Raw genomic sequence first — 19710 nt, 5'->3', positions numbered from 1 at the left:
AATTTAAGACTACAGACAACAGTGCAGCCTCAGCATGGTATTACAGGAGGTAGAAACTGGTGAGCCAGGAGCTGGAACTATGGATACCATAGTAGAAATCTAACATAAGAACTCAGACTGGCACTCGCTGGAGGGAGTGGCACAAGTGACTGCAAACAAAGAGCCATGTACCAACCACAGTAAGTCAAGTCGAACTGTAGACAGCTTATAAACCTGCCCCAAGAACAATAATCTGCTAACCAGAAGTACAATGACCAAGAGCAAAAGAAGAGACAGAGGCACAACGACTACTGAAGACTCCCCTGCAAAGGAGCAAAACCCTTTGCCAACTTCAGAGTTCACTGAGGAAGACATTGAGAAAATGGGGGATACAGAATTCAAAACACTGGTTATAAAGCTTATCAACAAGAAGCAAGTAAAGCAGGCATTTAAGGAATTTAAAGAATATGTCATATAGGAAATTAATCAAATGAATGCTGATATATGAGAAATGAAAAATACAGTGGAGCAAACTAAAAATACAGTGCAGAGTCTCCAAAATAGAATGAAGGAGGCAGAAGAAAGAATCTCAGAATTAGAAGATGTTTCCTGTCACCAGGGGGAAACAAAAATCTGGAAGCAGAGCTGGGTCAAGCTTAAAAAAATATTCAGGAACTGAAAGACACTATTAAAAGGTCAAATATAAGCGTTATGGGAGTCCCTGAAGGTACAGAAAGAGAAGCTGGATTTAAAGTTGTATTCAGTGAAATAAGAAGGGAAAAGTTCCCTAATGTAGAGAAAGAATTGGGAAACAACATCCAGGAGGGACACAGAACACCCAACAGGATTGACCAAAAGCAATCTTTACCACACATGATCATCAAGCTTTCTTCACTCGAACGTAAGGAAAAGATCCTTAAATGTGCACGTGAAAAAAATCAACTGACATATAAAGGACTGCCAATCAAACTCACAGGAGACCTCTCACAGGAAACTCTACAAGCCAGAAGAGAATGGAGTGACATAGTCCAGATTCTGAAAGAAAAAAAAATTGCCGGCCCAGGATAATGTACCCAGCAAAACTTTCCTTTGCTTTGAAAATGAAATAAAAAAAAGTTAAAAGAATATGCCTCTTCCAAACCTGCCCTACAAAGGATACTTCAAGATGTTCTCTTGACAGAGAAGAGGAATAGTACCCACCAAAACCAAAGGCAAATGTGAAGAACATCCCAGTGAAATAACAACACAAGACTAAATCAATGAATAACCTACTGCTAAATGACAGGGCCAAATTACCACCCATTCATATTAACCTTGAATCTAAATGGCTTAAACTCAATCAAACATCATAGATGAGTAGACTGGATTAAAAAACAAAACCCATCTATCTGTTGTCTACAGTAGATACATTTCACCAAGAAAGGTCAGCAGAAACTATAGTTCATGGATTTTGATTTTTTTTTATTTAGTTTCATCTCTTCAAAACACTTTTTTCTGATTAAATTCCTCAATGTCTCATAGATCATACAATAGCATTGTTTTCTTCAAAAAGGTTCTTGATTTTCTTTTTCATTTCTTCAATGATACATTAGTCATTCAGTTGCAATGTTATTTAACTTTATGGAGTTTTTAATTTCTTCTTTTCTTCCTGTTGTTGATTATGTATTTTGGCTTTTCACTTAAGGGAACATACAGTAACTGTGTGATGGAAACTATCATATCTAGTGGCATGTTATTAAACTTCATTGCATTGTAAATTTCTATTTTTCCTCCTGTTGTTGATTTTGTATTGTGGCTTTTCATTTAAGGGATGTACAGTAGCTGTGTAATGGAGACTATCATATCCAGATGTGAGGATACAATGCAGTATGCATCTCTACTTCCAGATAAAAGATGGACAATGCAAATTTGTAACAATGCAACTGTTAACTATATTTTTTTATCTATTTATTTTGTTAACTATATTTTGACAATAGGATGCTGGACTCTCTGCCATTGTCCATGCCTGCAATGATGGACTTTCGACTGTTTATGAAGAACTAAACTATAGTAATAATATAGGGGAATGCAGAGGCGGTGGTAGGAAATTTGGGGAGGGGGATAAGGGAAATCTCAGGGCCTACAGAACTGTATAAAGAAACAGTAATAAAAAAAATACTCTGATAAAAATAGGTGGTACACTCGTGCACGCTGTTTTACACACACACACACACACACACACACACACACACACACACAAATGGGATACCACTAAGCCATAAAAATTAATGAAATCTGGGCCCAGCGTGATATTGTTGCAGTTAAAGTCCTTGCCTTGAATGCACCGGGATCCCATATGGGCACTGGTTCTAATCCAGCAGCCCCACTCCCCATCCAGCTCCCTGCCTGTGGCCCGGGAAAGCAGTGGAGGACGGCCCAAAGCCTTGGGACCCTGCACCCGCGTGGGAGACCTGGAGGAGGTTCCTGGCTCCTGGCTTCAGATTGGCTCAGCTCTGGCCGTTGCGGCCACTTGGGGAGTGAATCATCGGACGGAAGTTCTTCCTCTTTGTATCTCCTCCTCTCTGTGTATCTGCATTTCCCATAAAAATCAATAAATCTTTTTTTTAAATTAAGGAAATCTTATCAACAATTGCATGTAACTGAAAACCATAAAGTGTAGTGAAATAAAGCAGTCCCAGAGACAGATAGCATGCTTTCTCTGATACGTGAGACTTAAATTCCAAAAAACAAATGTATAGAAATGAAAAGTAATTCTTGTGATTGCTGTTTTTTAGCCCTTATTTACACTCCTGTTAAAATATGATCTTTATGTTTTTCACTTGTTGAATAATATGGTTAATGGTGCATTAAGTTTGTGACTACAAAATGGATTCAAAATACATTTTTATGTGCCCAGCGTGGTAGCCTAGTGGCTAAAGTCTCACCTTGCACCTGGTGGGATCCCATATGGGCGCTGTTTCTAATCCCAGCGCCCCACTTCCCTTCCAGCTCCCTGCCTGTGGCCTGGGAAAGCAGTGGAGGACAGCCCAAAGCCTTGGGACCCTGCACCCATGTGGGAGACCCGGAGAAGCTCGCTCTTGGCTCCTGGCTTTGGATTGGCTCAGCTCTGGCATTGCGCTCACTTGGGGAGTGAGCCAGCGGATGGAAGATCTTCCTCTCTGTCTCTCCTCCTCTCTGGAGGTAAGATCAACAACGTGGCTGGCTATGGAGAATCAGAGAACAGCAATTCAAGGTGCTGACTGAAGCAGTTGCGTACACTGGACCATTTCCCAGACAGGCACTAGGAAGGAAAGGTCAGAGCTGAAGGGAGAAATCAGCAGCCCACTGATTTACGAAGCACAGTGTCACAGGGCCACAGAGAGCGATCTGTAATCAGCAGCACAGCTTCAATATTGGGAAGATGACCCAGGCCAAGGAGCATCCAGGACACAGGCAGAACAAGTCAAGGAACAGACACAAGTGAAGCCAAAAACCTGGGCCAGAACACGCCACGTAGAGCAGTGGTCCAAGAGAACTGAGCCAAGGGCTACATCCACGGAAGAGCCCAGCACCCTTTTCATCTCCTATCTAGAAACGCTAGGGGTTGTCAAAACAACTAGCTGCTCACCCTGCTCAACCCCTGACCTGGACTCAAGTCCACTCCTGGAGCAGTCACCACAAAGGGCTCAGTCCCCATGACAGGTCTGCATCTCTCCCACAGTCCAGAGGACCTGAGAGCCACTCTGCTGAATAGCAGTCTCCAGAAAGGACATGCCCACACTGCGGTATCCTGGGAGGAACACACTCAGCAGCTCATGGGCACATGGGCTGCTTGCACTGACACACGATGCCCTGAGCCCCTTTCCCTCCTGGGAAGCCATCCCCCACTCTCCCCTGCAAATTCCTCTACTGCTGGGAATGCCCACAGCTCAGTATGTCCTCTGAAGGCAGCAGTGACCAGATGGAAGCTGCTTCCACAGCTCTGTGTTTCTTTCACACCCTGGGATTCTCACAGAGTATGAAACACACAAGCCCACGTGACAATGCAGACCACAGGGAGGCAGCATGGGCCAAGGACTCCAGCTTGTGGGGAGCTCCCAGAGCTACAGAGAAGAGATACCGGTTCTCCTGGCGGTCCCAGAAGCAGCCTGCCACAACTGGATCTCAGGCTCCTGGCTCCCATGACTGGAAGAGAACGAATGTGGAGTACTGAAGCCCCAGCCTAGAGCCAGTGCACCTGTGAGCTGCCCCATGCGCCCTTCCTGCACCAACACTGAGCTTTGCAGAGGCTCTATTCACACCAGGCTGTCTTTGCAGAAACATTTATTTTTCTTTGTATCAAAGTATAAAAGCAAATACATAAATACAGAAGGAAAATGTTAAGCACTAGCAACTCCACCACCCACACCCAACATTAGCAGGCTGGCACTAGCAGCTGGGGCGCATCTTCTGTGTAATCTTGTCTCCCGGCCTTTTTACGCCAACATAACAGAGTTGTGCATGTGTATCTTCCCCAGAACCAGATACCACAAATGCTGGCTGTGCATCAAATACAGAGTGTCGCATTTCCAATGCCAAAGTCATCATAAGCTCCTATCTCAGGGTTACAAATGCTGAGAATGCTTGTTATAAGTGCTTGTCCCATTTTGCCCAAGAGCCCCAAGGAAGGAGTGCAGGCTATGGCCACGCCTGCGGCATGCTGCAGGTGCTACATGCACGGCTTCCCTGGGTACTCCTGCCCACATTTTGTCCCTGGTTCTAATACTGCTCTTATCAGTGTGGGTGAAAGGCTTTCATAGCCTGCTTATTGCTCTTTCTGATTTCTGCTGGGCACGGACCAGTGGGGCAACAGGAAGCAGTGCAGGTCTCAGGTGGACATCTGGACCTAGGGGCCACAACTGCTACAGTAAGCAGCTCGGCTCTCTCGTGCAGGACTCAACCAGCTGTTACAGAAGCCCTATCTCTCCTTACATTAATAAAAATAACCAAAAATGAGTCTAACTTACGTAAGGCTACAAAGAAAGAGACCAAAAAGCCCCACATCTGGGTGAATGGAGTAGTTAAACCCTTGCTATCTAATCCACGGCCCACCCTGCAGTCACAGGAAAAACAGGCCTCTGCGAACAGCCCTGGGGCTGTCAGAACCCGATGGCACCGTCAGGTCTGACTGCACTGATCTGCATAGGAGGTACCAGCAGGAAGATTCTTTCACGCTCCTGGACGGCTGTGCTACACAGCCCACGTGGAGAAGTCCCTGGACAGAACAACTGCCTCCCTTACTACTCCTGTATCACCTGCCTTGTTTCTAAGCCCCTTTCAGAAGGGGATGCCCGGCAGAGAGCAGCTCTTCCACACTTCTGTTCACTAGCCAGGGAACACGTGATCTAACTCAACTCTGCAGGGCTCTGGCCACCATCACCCTTGGGGCAGTCTCTCTGGCACAACTGCAGGACTTGAAGGCACAGGCACTGGCACCCCTTCAGGGAAATACCCTACCCTTGGGTGAGCAATGGTCCCAAAAATGCATGTGCAGATCTGAACCCCGAAGTTGTGAATGTGACCTTATTTGGGTAAAGGGTCTTGACAGATGTGACAGATGTAAAAATCTTCATTACGTAAGTGAGGCCCACACTCAGTGCCAGAAGAAAAAAAAAAAACAGATCAAAACAGAAGAAACAGCTGCATGAGGGATCAACAAAGTCAACAAGCCACAAGCAGCTCATACACACATACACACCCCTAACAGTGCTTTCAGGGACCAGCCTTGTGGCACAGAGGGTTAAACTGTCACCCGCAATACTAGCATCCCATGTGGGGACCAGTTTGAGTCTCAACAGTTCCAGTTCTGATCCATCTCCCTGCTAAAGGGCTGCGAAAGCAGGGAAAAGTGACCCAAGTCTTTGGGCCCCTGTCACTCATGTGGGAGACCTGGAAGAAGCACCTGGCTCCTGGCTTCAATCTGGCCCAGCCCTGGCCGTTGCGGCTATCTGGGAAGTGAATCAGTACATGGAAGACATCTCTGCCTCTTTCGCTCTCTATGCCTTTCAAATAAATAAGTCTTAAAAAAAAAAAAAAAAGAAGAAGAAGAAAAAAAAAAAAGTGCTCTTGTAGCAGAATTGCAGCACCCACAAGCAGATAATCTGTTTGCGCCTTTGACATTTTCCCAGAGTACACTGAGCCCGTTTCCCCAGGGCTGAGGCTAAGAAAAGAGAAAGCAAAGCTCTCGGGCCTTTCAGCCTCACTGCAGCGGTCAGCATCTCACCGTTGGACAGCAGCAAACCTACGCAGAAGGCCAGGCTGACGCCGTCCCAGTCGAGCTCGGGAGCTCGCAGGAGGTGGAAGATGCGGCCGACTAACACCCATGCTTTAACCCCCATGCTGGCCAGTAAGACCCTTTGTAAAGAAAGAAAACAGTCCATGTATTTAACAGGCTATCCTATTCCACGTTTATATAGGAAACATAATCAAATAAAGCATGTCTAGCAAATGACACCAACAGAACTGATATACAAAATCTTCCAGTTTGACTTCAAGTCTGGTTGGTGGGTTAACAATCTATATACTCCTTCTACCTCCAGAAGTCTAAATTCCAGAAGACATGTTTGATTAATTTATTCATGAGCTTTCTTTTGACAATAGAATTCTATGCATTCGCGCACACACACACACACACACACACACACACACACACGCGCGCGCGCAGAAAAACCATAGCCTCAGCTCAGTCCTAGTTAGCATTTTTGTGAATTAGGCAGAGGGAGAACTTGGCACTGAACAACACTCATAGCAAGCACTGGGAAAGGCTTCAGCATGAGACAGAGCCAAGAGAAGGCGTGTGAAGCAGCGTTCTGTCCAAGCCTGAGGCCGTGGCAGCAACTGCAAACTCAAAGCAGTGCATGAATGCATCAATGCGCCAACACAAAGGTTAACAACCTCAAAGACAAAAAAAAAACACTAGCAGCAAAGCCAACAGGGGAAAGACACACAAGAGCTAATCCTGCTAAAGACCAACATGCCCCTAAAACTCAAGGAGCAGAAGCTAATGGCCAAAGGGAAACACGGATAAAAGGTACAAATAGCCCACTGCCAGAGAAGACCCTTCAGGTCAGTCCTCCTAGGGAAGTGCATCTCTAGTGGGTAGCAAGTCCTTGCTCCCTCTCCTTCTTAGCAAGGCTGGGAGCAAAGCACAGGAACAGAAAACCAAGTCGCGGGGAGGGCAGGGTTCCAGCATCAGATCACCTACCATATTCACTCGGGACAAAGAGCACAAGCAGCTGGTGGAACACACTTGCCCTGGTCATACAGTGGACACCTCACACCCCAAGAGGCAAGACTGGGTCAGTGCCAGCAGGAGGACAGCTATGCCCACGTGTATCTAGGGAAGCAGATTTCCCTGAAGGTTCAAGGTCTCCAGTCTTGACTTGGGTAGGGAGTGAGGAGTGAGGGACCGGGCGGGAGAGGGAGGAAGGAGTGGGAGATCAGCCCCAGGGGCAAGTGGCTCAAGCAGGGGGATGGGTGCAAAAGAGCAGAGAACATCAGGCTGAACCGTGGCTCCATGCGCCACTGGGGAGGTGACCCAGCAGACCGGAGGGCCCCATGGAGCCCTCAGCTAGCTCACGGGTGAGGCAGCAGCCACTCTTTCTCACTCATTCTTAGCTCCGGACAAGGTGTGGACCTGCACGTGGCATCTGCAGGGGCCTTGAGCATGCTGGCCCTACTCAATGCACTCCATGACGTGGATCTGCAGGGTGTCCATGTCAGGAGCCTGATACTGGCACTTAGGACAACAGAAGTCGGGCGGCTCTTCTGGGGGGCTTCTTCTCTGGTTGGTCAGCGTCAGATGGAAGGAGTGGTGGGCTGCTACAAACAATAGATGTGGCTGGGTGTGGGCTTTGTACCCAGCCCAGTTTACATTAGAGGGAAGAGGAGGGCAGACAGGCATGGAGACTTGACCTATGTGGAACCAGCACCTGCCATCACAGCACTTTCTTCCCTTAGCTTGAGCTAACACGGCTCCCAGTCAACTCCTACCACCACCCCCACCTGCAGCAGGGCTGTACAGAACAGGGAAGCCGAGTCATGATGCTCCTGGACACACATCCTGCTTCCCTCACCTCCTCCCAGGGCCCATGATACTCCCTCACCTGAGGGGGGTGGTAAGACGGACTGGGCAACCTCGACATGCCGCTTCCTCATATCCTCAATCCTGTAAAGACAGAAGTCACCCAGTGAGTACCTGGCTTAACGAGCAAAGCTGTGGGCAGAACAGGCTGTGCACAGAGGAGGGGAGGTACAACATCTGCTAACTCGAAAGCCTAGGAGACATCAGGTCCACACATTTTGCCACAACTGTGTGCACACTCACGGAGGCCTACCTGGAGGACTCCTGACAGCTGGCCTTCAGCTTGCTGTACTCCCGCTGCAGCTGTTCCAGCTGCTCTTGCAGCAGCTCCTTCTTTTCAGCCAGCTTCTCCCTGGCCTGCCTCTCAGCCTGGAAGTCAGCCTTGTAGATATCCGCCTGGCCAACGCAAGACAGGGACATGCCCATCACCAGTCAGCTGCGCCATGGACACACTGCAGGGGCTACCAGGGAGTGAAGCAGAGCCTGCTCTTGCCCTCCCAGGCTTTACAGCAGCATGGCCCAGAAAGAGGTCAAGGAGCAAAGGCAGGGTCTCAGGAGAGTCTATGAGTGGCCACGGTGACATGCCACCAGGGTGCTAGAACTCCTCACCTGGGCCTTCAGGACCGGCACAGTCTCCATCACCGTCTTGTGCTGCTCGGCCTCCTCCTTCAATTTGTCAATCACTTCCTGCTTGGCCACCAGGGCCTCCTCGGCCTGCCGGAGCTGCTGCTTAAGATCCTCCAGCTGCATGCCCTAGAGATGGGCGAGGGGCACTGAGCGAGCCTCGTGGGCCAGCGCTGCTCCCGTGAAGCGAAGCGGGAGCACACAGCGGCCCCGGCTGGCCCACGCGGGGATGGCGCCAACCACAAGAGCTCAGCATGGCCAGAAAGAGGCTGAGTGCTGTCACAGCCCCAGTGGGCAGAAGAAGTGCTTAGGGTTTCCTTAGAGTGTGCAAAGGACTGCAGCACCAAAGGGACCATGGGGACGACCCAGCACAGAATCGCAGTGGGACAGGCCTCCACAGGACAGGAGCCAATGCCTCCCGCCTGTGCCCTGCACAATGAGCCGGTCCCACACAGAAGAGCCCACTGTGTGCCCACTCCTGCATGGTTGAGCCACAATCTATCAGTCCTGTACTTTGTACAAGTCTGCTCATGTCACGAGGATACAGCACTGCCTACATGCTCACAGAATCACACACACCTCACCCCAAGACTTCCCTCTAAAGGTTAAGTAGCCATTTTTATTTCTAGCTCTTCCTTATATGACCTGCTTTCAGCTTTAATCCTTGTAAATCTCCTCCAAGTGCAAACACCACTTACAATGAGGTCAACTTAAGCCAGCTTAGGTCTGATGAGAACAACCAGAAAAGGACATCCAGGGCTTATGGGGGCTGACCTCAGCTCAAGGAAGCTGAGCCCCAAATCAGGCTGAGAAGGGCCACGGGGAGGGAACAGCCATGTCGACAAGCACATCCCAATACCCTGACTGGTCACGGTGAGGGAGCCCATCCTCTGGGCAGTAAGGCCCAAGGGGCCCATCTCCTGTGAGCACAATGGAACCCTGCTAAAGGAAAAGGGCAAGTCGAGCTAGCCAGGGCAGGGAGACAAGAGCAGCCCTACTCACCCGCTTGCGGTCGCCGCTCACCATGCTGTTCTTGATGTGGTTGTCATAGTCCTGGAAGAGCTGGTGATAGGCCACCTGCAACTGGGCCAGCTTCCGCCTGAGAGAAAGCAACCATCAGCCCAGTGTGCCCCCAACCGGCTGCACCCCTGCACTCAGGCTAAGCAGGCAGAGGTGCTGCTGAGGGGCCTCGCTTGAGACCGCCCTTTGCTGACTACAAGTCTAATGCAACTGAAGTGGCTACCAAATAGCTAGGGCCATTTTCCTTAAAGCTAACTTTATTTTTTAAAAGATGCATTTTATTTATTTCAAAAACAAAATTACAGAGAAAATGAGCAAAGACAGAGAGAGAAATCCTCCAGCCACTAGTTCACTCCCCAAAAGACCGCAACGGATGCAATGGGTCAGACTGGAGCCAGGAGCCTCTTCCGGATCTCCACTATTGATGCAGGAACCCAAGGACTTGGGCCATCCTTCTTCAATTTCCCATGTGAAGCAGCAGGGAGCTGGATCAGAAGTGGACCAGGACTCAAACCAGCACCCTTGTGAGATGCCAGTGTCACAGGCAGCCAGAGGCTTAACATACAACACCACAACAAACACGGTCCCCAAGCTAACATTTTTAAATAATAAAATGGAATCATTCTATACTCTTCAAATATGCCAACTTCAGGAGTTGGCATTTAGCATGGCACTTAAGACGACTACATCTCACATCAGAGCGCATGGGTTCAATCTTTGGGTCTGCTCTGAATGCCAGCTTCTTGCCAAAGCAGGTCCTATGAAGCAGCAGTGATGGCTCAGTTAGCTTGGGTTTTGCCGCCCACACGGAGACCAGAGTCCGCTGGAGATCTGTGGAGTGAGCCAGCACGTGAGAGTGCTCTCATGAGTTCACTCACTCCTTCTGTCTCAACTAAGGTTAACAATTTGTTTCAATTTTACAAAGATTCCAACCACATGAAAAATACAGATAAGCCAAAGAATTGTTCTGATTAGACACTTCCAAGGCACACCAAGGAAAAGCTTCAGGGGTGGGAAGCTAAGACACACAGTGAGGGCACCTCGTAAGGACAGTCAGCCCAAGAGTGCCCGGGAAGCAGGGCAAAAGCCCAGGCCCTGTGCTCACGGACCACGCCGCCCCTCCTGCTGACTCACTTCTCCTCGGAGGCAGCCTGGCGCTCCATGCGCAGCGCAGCCTCCACACTCTGGCTCTGCATGCGCAGCTGGTCCACCTGCACACTGTGCTGCTGCTGCAGCGCCTCCCGCTCGCTCTCCAGCTGCCGGGCCTGCTCACTGGCTGCACGGGCCCTGCCAAAGGGAAGGGAACAATTACAGACATGAGGAGGGGCACCAAGAGGGGCTGCAAGCCAGTGGCACGGGTAAGCGTTTAGGTTCGGGGTACCCCACAACCAAACCTGCCAATGACAGGGGCCTAACAGGCAAGCAAATCATTTGGTGTGTCCCTGCCAAGGCAGCTACAGGTTGGGCTCAAGACGATGCATGTGGCACAGCAGGCTCATTTGTTAGGTCACTTTCCACGGCCCTCAAATGCCTTTCCCAAGGTCCAAATGGCCCTTGGCAGGAGAAATAGTACCGCAGCCCCAGCCCCCAAAGCAGCCCTCGTCTGAGTGGCCCCATGCTCAAGCAGACATTCCCCACCTGTCGCTGCTCCCTCCCCCTGCGGCACGGGCTGCTGCCCCCCATCTGGGCTCCCTGGACAGGGCTGTCTGTGAAGCCCCCATGCTGAAGACCACGAGGCCCGCGGCAAAGACAAAAGCAACTACGGACCAGGGCACGGGAAAGGGAGCGGCAGGCCAACCTAGGCGCTCATGCCTGGCCCCAGCTGGAACTCTGCCAGGCACTTGACAGAGGGTGACCCTGTGACAAGTCCCCAGTCATAGCCGAAGGGGCTGTCTCTGGTGGGTGTCCCTGAACAGACACAGTCTTTTGGGGAGGAGCCTGAGGAGGGCTTCTAACTGGGAGGAGCCCCGTGCTCTGTCCTGGGAGCTCTGCCAGAGAACCAAGTAACCATCGTGCTGCTGCTCAGGGTCCCTAGGCACGTGTAAGGAAACCCTGGCCCAGGGTCAGAGCCCGGCATCACTAGCTGGGACCCAGAGGCCTCAGGGTCTGTCACACAGTGACCTCTAGGCTTACCCACTCCCAGAGGAACCCAAAAGAGGCGCCTTCCGAGTGAAGCAGCTCTCCCAACTCACCTGCCCTCCAGAGCCTGCCGCTCCTTGGTGGCAGCCTCCAAGCGAGTCTGGCTCTCCTGCAGCTCCCCTAGCAAGGATGTCACCTGAGCCTTCACAGAGGCCTTATCCTCGGCCATCTGCTGCAGAAGAAAAAGGCAATTCCTCTCAGTGAAGGCCCAGGCCAGCCCACAAGGAGGCAGCCTCAGCACCACAAGTCCAGTCCCTAAGACCCCCTCAGCCCTAATCACACTGTTAATGGGGCTCGTTTCACTACTCATCTCACGCCTCGGCTCCAGAAGCCTCCTGGTGCCAACATGGCTGCAGTCCCGAGACTGCACACCACCCAGCAAATGAGGTAACTCCCAAAACTGCAAGAGTGCAGAGGCCCCCGGTTACTGGAGGGTGCTAACAGGCCGACCACCAACCCATGAGCAGGCCCTAACGCTTGTAAAAGGAGACAGCAACGAAAAATATGTGCCCTGCTCTGCTGGCCCAGGGCATCAGAGAACTAGAGCTGGGTGGAGTGGGAATGCCCATGTCCCGCATGACAGCTTCCTGCAATGCATACCCTGCAAGGCACTGGGGCCCTGCCTCCCAATGAGCACACACACTGGGGCCCCGCCTCCCAACGAGCACACACACTGGGACCCCGCCTCCCAATGAGCACACACACTGGGACCCCGCCTCCCAATGAGCACACACACTGAGGTCCTGCCTCCCAGTGAGCACACACACTGGGGCCCCGCCTCCCAACGAGCACACACACTGGGACCCCGCCTCCCAATGAGCACACACACTGGGGCCCCGCCTCCCAATGAGCACACACACTGAGGTCCTGCCTCCCAACAAGCACACACACTGGGACCCCGCCTCCCAATGAGCACACACACTGAGGTCCTGCCTCCCAGTGAGCACACACACTGGGACCCCGCCTCCCAATGAGCACACACACTGGGGCCCCGCCTCCCAACGAGCACACACACTGGGACCCCGCCTCCCAATGAGCACACACACTGGGACCCCGCCTCCCAGTGAGCACACACACTGGGGCCCCGCCTCCCAATGAGCACACACACTGGGACCCCGCCTCCCAATGAGCACACACACTGGGACCCCGCCTCCCAGTGAGCACACACACTGGGGCCCCGCCTCCCAATGAGCACACACACTGAGGCCCTGCCTTCTGGCTTCAGCCAAGAGCCCTGGTTGGACACACTGGAGGAGTTAAGTCAGCCAGCCAACCTTCCTCCCTGTGGTGCCTTCTCTCTTGTAAATAAATACTGAAACTGCCAAACTGGCCAGGAGCACCCAGGGCTGTGGAGTGAAGACACAGGTTCTCCTGGCAGTCCCAGAAGGAGCCTGGCCCCCTGGGTCTCAGGCTCCCAGCCCCCGGGACTGGCAGACAAGCAATGTGGAGTGTTGCCACCCTGGCCTATAGTACTCTGTTCAGGCAGTCACAGGAAACGCCTACTTACTCCTGAATTCCCACCGAACTCCCCCAGCGAGTCACGCTGGCCCCACATGCCTTACCTCAAGGTGTGGGATCCATGGCAGCCAGTGCCCTCTGTGTCACTTCTCCCTGCCTTGCCTCTCCCAGCCAGCACTGGCATTCAAAGACCAGTTGGCTTCTGACACAAAGGGCCTAAGATACTCTTAGGAACACACAAAGCACGTGGGGGTTTTGTGCAGTGCAGGCCCACTCACAAGCCTAGGGCCACTCCCAGACGTCAGTCTGGCTTAGCCCAGCAGCACGTGTATAACCCACAAGCCCCGGGAAAATCCTGCCTGAGAAGGCTGCCTGGACTTAGAAGACCTACACTAGCAACACCACGGTTGGTGGGTGGCCTTGGCACACACGGTGGCAGCCAGACCTTGGAGTGGCCAAGGTTCATCCTCAGTGCTGCCTGCCTGCCTGCCTGCATAAGCAACAGCCAAGCTTGGCGAGCTTCCTGAGCTTTCCTTCCCATTTGAGGAGTGGGCCAGGCAGTGCCCCATGCCTGTTGGCCCATGTCACCACAAGGAGAATCAGGTGCTGAGTATGGGAGGAAGATGGCAGGAGCCTGCTCTTTCCCAAACTCTGCCCAATGGACTCTGCTCTCTCTGACCTGCCCTTTCCCTACATGACATCATCCTGAAACTGCCGAAGTGGCCAGGAACGCCCAGGGCAGTGGAGTGAACATGGCAGCTTCTTTAAGTGCGAAGAATCCTCCCAGCAAGTCCCGAGCCAGAGGACTCTCCAGAGAGCCTCGGACCTACACACCGTGCCCTACGGACTTTGAGAACACAGGCATCATGGGTGGGGCTCGAGCCCCCAGGTCACAGGGATAGCCCCCCACTACCTGCTGACATCTCTTGAGGTGCTCCACCTCCTGCAGGGCCTGCTCCCTCTGCCTCTTAAGGTCGAGCTTCTCCAGGTTGAGCCTCTCCACCAGCCTCCTGGCCTCCTGGAACTTGCCCAGGAGGAAGTCCTTCTCCTCCCTCTGGCTGACTTGGAAGCGGAGCAGCTCCTCACAGCGTTCCCGCAGCATCTGGTTGCTCTGCCGAATAGCCTCTGGGGGCACAAGAGACAGCAGGGAGGGGGAGTTGAGCACTGGCAGCTGGCTGACAGGCCTGAAGCGCAGCCTTCCATCTCAGCCTCCTGCCCATAATCCCAGGTGGCTTTGCAAAGAACAGCTGGTGTCCAAGTACTCCTTTTGACACATTTCTAAAAACACCTCCGAAGTCAGTTATACCAATGACAAAGCTCTAAACACACCAGCCTCACGCAAATGCTGCTCTGGAAGTCACACGTGCTCGAACCAGTCCAAAGCAAGTCCTCCCTAAGGTACTCAGCTTGGTCCTCTCAGGCCTGCACCTTCTGCATACACAGGACGGCCCTCAGACCTGCAGCCTGGGAGGGACAGCTGAGCAAGCACTCTGAGCTTCAGTGCCTGCATCTGCACATTCGACAGGTCAAGAACCCTCCCTCGTCTTGGAAGATGAAGAAGCAAACACATGGGGTTGGCACCATGGCACAGCAGGCCAAGTAAACCTCTGGCTGCAGCATCAGCATCCCATATGGGTGCTGGTTCTAATCCCAGCAGCTCCACTTCCCATCCAGCTCCCTGCCTGTGGCCTGGGAAAGCAGTGGAGGACGGCCCAAAGCCTTGGGACCCTGCACCTGTGTGGGAGACACGGAGGAGACACTGGATCACCTCAGTTCCAGCCATTGCAACGATTTGAGGAGTGGGCCAGCAGATGAAAAATCTCTTCTCTCCTCTCTCTGTATCTCTGCCTTCCAAATAATACAATATGAATCTCTTTAAAAATGACAACTGCTTTAAAAAGGTATGCAGCCATTAGCAAGCACTAACTACCTGCAGAGCATCCCAGTGGCCCAAGAAGCCAGAACGCCACTGGTCCCCGCCCCCGCCCTGTCGAGCGCTTTAGGACGTGTCACATGGGCAGAATCACAAACTCTTCCAGGAAGTTTCTTCACAAACATTACAAGGGAAACGTTGCCTCCTCCTTCTTGGGTTCTTACCGCCCAAGGCACACACAAGATCAGGAGCTCCTGTGCTGAACACTCAGTCAAGAGGCAGCCAGAGGTACCACAGGCCAGGACACAGGCCTGAAACGGCTGGCCTCCAGGGCTCTGGGCCCCTAGGGAGATGGGAAGTAGGGCCACAACCGAGGCCGGGGCTGAATGGCCAAGGAGACCCAGCTGTGTCCCCCTGCCACGACCAGCAGGAGCAGACATCTCTCGTGCCAGCCAATCCCATATCCTCTGAGGTGAGCCACAGCCACTTCCCAGGTCAAAACACACTCCCAAACAGCACAGCAATGCTTCCCGGGAAAGTCTGAGTCTCTTCCCAGGGAAGACTCTGTCTGAGGCCTGGCCATGTTGTTCCAACCTGGCAGTGTCCCTCCAGCCTCAAACTTTCCTGTGGGGTCAGCTAGGGTTGTCCCTGAGTCTCCCCTGCAACCCCATTCTCCCTCTGCCCACCCCTGTCTTATCCTACTTTTCTAGTTCCCTTCTCTGCCCCCCCGTATTTGTGCTGAAGACACTCTACAGCAACTTCCCATATGCTAATGGGCACCTCAGTCAGTCCCCCTCATCACGGGAGCGTGTGAGGTAACACCCTGCCTGTAGCAGGAATGGACCTGACTTTACCCCCAGCCACACGTGGTGCCCCTCACCTCGGAGTTCTTGATTCTCCTCCAGACAGCGCTGGAGAGTATCAGGAGTGCTCTGTTCCGCAGGCAGGTGCAGCATGGCCGGTTTCCCCAGAGAAGACTCTTCAGGCAGCACGTCCTGCTCCCCGGCTGGGCCACCACTGGGCTGCACCATCTCATACAGTGGACTCTTCCAAGGGCGTCTGCTCATCCAAGTCAGGGTCTGCAAGAGAGAAAGGCGGCAGGGGCAGCACACGAGACCCGGGCGACATGCTCCCCCAGCAGGGGCGGCGCACAAGTGCAGAGCCTCTGGGATCAACAGCCAAAATGTTGATCACTTTGGGCCCAATGGGCTTTTCTCTTTTTTTAAGATTTATTTATTTTCATTGCAAAGTTAGATATATAGAGAGGAGAACAAGAGACAGAGAGGAAGATCTTCTGTCCACTGATTCACTCCCCAAGCAGCCGCAGCGGCGGGAGCTGAGCCAATCTGAAGCCTCTTCCAGGTCTCCCACGCGGGTGCCCAAAGCTTTGGGCCGTCCTCCACTGCTTCCCCAGGCCACAAGCAGGGCACTGGATGGGAAGTGGAGCAGCTGAGACATAAACACGTGCCTATATGGGATCCTAGCCTGTGCAAGATGAGGACTTTAGCACATCAGGGACCACAATGGACTTTTGAGCCAAGAGACTGCAATACCCTCATTCCAAGGCTAGATGCTGACACTTGGGCAGAAAAACCTGCCAGCACCGTCTTCAGGCTATAAGGCAAAGGCACAATTTTTGTCAGAGGCAGGAAATGAAGGAGACACACGAGTGCTGGGAAGCCCAGCCCTGCCCAGACCCCGAGCAAGAGGGGTAGGACCCCTCCCCCAGCATGGCAGGCTCAACCTTGGCCCCCCAAAGTTACAGACGTAACTTTAGTTGGGAAAGTGTCTCTATAGAGGCAGTTAAACTGTGGGCCTCCAAATGACAGCTTCCTCAGACTGATCTTGTCCCATGAGTCTCGGTTCATCTGTCCCTCCTCTAGTCTCCTCCCCAGCTTCCAGAGTAGTCGGGCCTCCCTTCCTGGCCTCGTCCAGAGCCCACTGCCCTGAGCTTCCACTCTCTTCCTCTTGGCATGCTCCCCGACTCTATCCTGCTTCAGCCATGCTCGAACTACACTCCTTCCCACGTGGCTTCCATCCAGCTACCTCGAGCTGACTTTCAGTATCATGCCAAAAACGTCCTGAACCTCAGACACAGATCAAACTCAGAGAGCTACCAGTCTTCTCAAAACCGACCTTCCGGGCCCGGCGCGGTGGCGCAAGTGGTTAAGCTCCTCGCCTTGCACGCCCGGGATCCCATATGGGCGCCGGTTCTAATCCCGGCAGCCCCGCTTCCCTTCCAGCTCCCTGCCTGTGGCCCGGGAAAGCAGTGGAGGACGGCCCAAGGCTTTGGACTCTGCACCCGCGTGGGAGACCCGGAAGAAGCTCCTGGCTTTGGATCTGCATAGCACCGGCCGTTGCGCTCACTTGGGGAGTGAATCACCGGACGGAAGATCTTCCTCTCTGTCTCTCCTCTCTGTATATCTGCCTTTCCAATAAAAATAAATAATAAAAATAAATCTTTAAAAAAAAAAAAAAAAACCCGACCTTCCTCAGATTCCGGACACTCCCCAAAAGCCAATTCACCCAGCACCTTCCTTATCAGTTGATGGCAAACCCGGGAGAAAATGCTGCCAAAAGACAGCTGAAGACTAAGCAATTCATCCGAACTGTTTCAGGCAGCAAAATTATACTGTGCTTATGCGATATTCTATTCTGAGCAGGATACACACTGGAATATTGATAAATGATACCGGATACACTTCAAAATAAAGGGGAAAGTCCTAGATACACACCCAAGAAAAAAGTGCAAACTCATGCCCGTATGTGAAGGGCCAAAGCGGCCACAGCCCGGGTGTTCACGCGCTCTTCAACGCACCTACTACAGCCACATAGTAGAACACAAATAAATCTTGCAAATATCACGATTAAAAAAAAAAAACTAGTCACAAACAACCTCGTACGACTTGAACTCTGCAGAGTGCACATAAGCTTTCAGAGACCAAGGCCGTGGGCTCGCAGGCTGTAGCTAACAGCACAGCATTTCTTCAGTGGGTGTACGCTAGCAATGAGTGAACCATGCGGTACGTGGAGTCTATCAAGAACGACGTGATGCCAGCGCCAGTACTGGGGCGTGTGGCGCCAGCATCCCATGTGGGCGTCGGTTCTAATCCCGGTGGCCCCACTTCCCATCCAGCTCCCTGCCTGTGGCCTGGGAAAGCAGTGGAGGACGGCCCAAAGCTTTGGGACCCTGCACCCACGTGGGAGACCTGGAAGAGCTCCTGGCTGTTGATCAGCTCAGCTCCAGCTGTTGCAAGCACTAGAGGAGTGAACCAGTGGACGGAAGATCTTTCTGTATTCTGTGTAAATCAGTTTCCAATAAAAACAAGTACATCTTTTTTTAAAAAGGTTGTTATTTAAGGCAAGTATAATTCATGTAAATGAACAGCAAGCACAGGTTGATCGCTGATGCCTGGAGACAGGTGCATGGTGTTTGTTCTCTGAAGTTTTGCACCTTTTCAACTTTCCAATAAAAACGGCAAGGGTCTGCGCATCATTCAGCTGGTTGCTAGCGAGGAGCATTCAGCAGACACCGCGCTTCGGCCTTCAACGTGTTCTGCACCCAGTGTGACCAGAGTGCGAAGAGTGCCCTAGCAAAGGTCATTGCCATCACGGCTCTGCTCTCACAGTGCTGGGGCATGTGTCTCCCTGAGCTCCCGGTCCGTCCTGTCCCAACGAGTCTGCCTGTGCGGCTCGGTGCCAGGCGCAGTGGACTGCTTGCCGACGAGAAAATACGCTCGCACAGGTTACTTACTGAGGCCACAGACACCGCATCAAGGTCAGGAAAACGAGGCGCGTTTTGCAAAAGCAGCAAGTCCACGCCTATGAGGTCAGATAGTTAGCTGCCAGATTATGCTGTAGGCTTTGTTGAAATCTCAAGCGCACACAAGTGTGGTAAGAGAAAGCGTGTGCAAAGTACAAGAGGCCTTGCGCTAGGGGTAGAGAAAGGCTCGGTGGCGTTGCGAGCTAGAGGGCTGGCAAGAGTGTAAGCAGGCCGGCTGTGGTCGCGCTCCCGGCTGGGGCCCGTGTGGAGCGGCAAGCTGGACGTGCGGCCGAGCGTCGGCGGGGTCCTGTCTGGGGGCGAGAGAGACACACCTGTCAGGAGAGTCGTGAGCGAGAGGCGAGCAGGGCAGGAACATCGGGCTGGGAGAGCTCCGAGAAGTCCCGAGTTCCAAGAAGGTCCCGGGCGGGCGACCGCCCTTGCCCTCTCCGCTGTCGCAAGCCCTCTTCCGGTTTCCGGTGTCGTAGCCATGGAATCCGGAAGTAAAAGTCGCCGTCCGGGAGCGGGAGAGCGACGCGAGGTGCGAGGCGGCGATAAGGCGGCAGCCCGCCGGAGGGGGGCGAGGCGGGCGTCGGCGGGGCGCGAGAACCGCGGCGGCACGCGGCCCGCCCCGCCCCGGCCCGGGAGGAGCCGCGCGGAGGCCGCGCCAATCGCCTGGGCCGCCCGGCGCTTCCCCGGGGCCTACGGCAAGCCGGCGGGGCGCGGCCGCGGAAGGCGGAAGCGGGCGCGCCGCGT

At 52.9% G+C, this 19710-nt stretch overlaps 1 protein-coding gene across 5 annotated transcripts; it reads right to left on the bottom strand.

Annotated features, from left to right (window-relative positions):
- Window positions 1-7203: 7203 nt before the first annotated feature.
- IKBKG (inhibitor of nuclear factor kappa B kinase regulatory subunit gamma) lies at window positions 7204-19545 on the bottom strand. Of its 5 annotated transcripts, none has more exons than XM_040974639.1 (10): window positions 19290-19545; window positions 16075-16273; window positions 14235-14446; window positions 11917-12035; window positions 10859-11011; window positions 9707-9803; window positions 8690-8833; window positions 8334-8476; window positions 8103-8164; window positions 7204-7818 (listed from the first exon to the last, which is right to left on the bottom strand). In XM_040974639.1, the coding sequence occupies exons 2-10, from the start codon at window positions 16259-16261 to the stop codon at window positions 7673-7675; spliced, it is 1263 nt and encodes a 420-aa protein (XP_040830573.1). In that variant the 5' UTR covers window positions 16262-16273; window positions 19290-19545; the 3' UTR covers window positions 7204-7672. The 5 variants fall into 5 exon arrangements, with proteins under 5 accessions (XP_040830573.1, XP_040830575.1, XP_040830576.1 ...); XM_040974641.1 differs by having other exon boundaries at window positions 7204-7815; XM_040974642.1 differs by having other exon boundaries at window positions 11917-12032.
- Between the last annotated feature and the right edge of the window lie 165 nt (window positions 19546-19710).

This window comes from Ochotona curzoniae, unplaced genomic scaffold (assembly GCF_017591425.1).
Source record: "Ochotona curzoniae isolate NIBS_2020 unplaced genomic scaffold, NIBS_Ocur_1.0 contig_2469, whole genome shotgun sequence".
NCBI classification, from domain to species: Eukaryota; Metazoa; Chordata; class Mammalia; order Lagomorpha; family Ochotonidae; genus Ochotona; species Ochotona curzoniae.
Note: the sequence above shows the minus strand (reverse complement) of the source record. Positions and strands in the feature narration are given on the sequence as shown.

Excerpts from the sequence above, each read along its gene's own strand:
- IKBKG (XM_040974639.1), bottom strand. The coding sequence starts at position 16,261 with ATGAGCAGACGCCCTTGGAAGAGTCCACTGTATGAGATGGTGCAGCCC. Across the intron at positions 14,447-16,074 it reads GGAGAATCAAGAACTCCGAG|AGGCTATTCGGCAGAGCAAC; the intron begins GTGAGGGGCACC and ends TTGTGCCCCCAG. Across the intron at positions 8,834-9,706 it reads TGAGCGGCGACCGCAAGCGG|GGCATGCAGCTGGAGGATCT; the intron begins GTGAGTAGGGCT and ends GCCCATCTCTAG.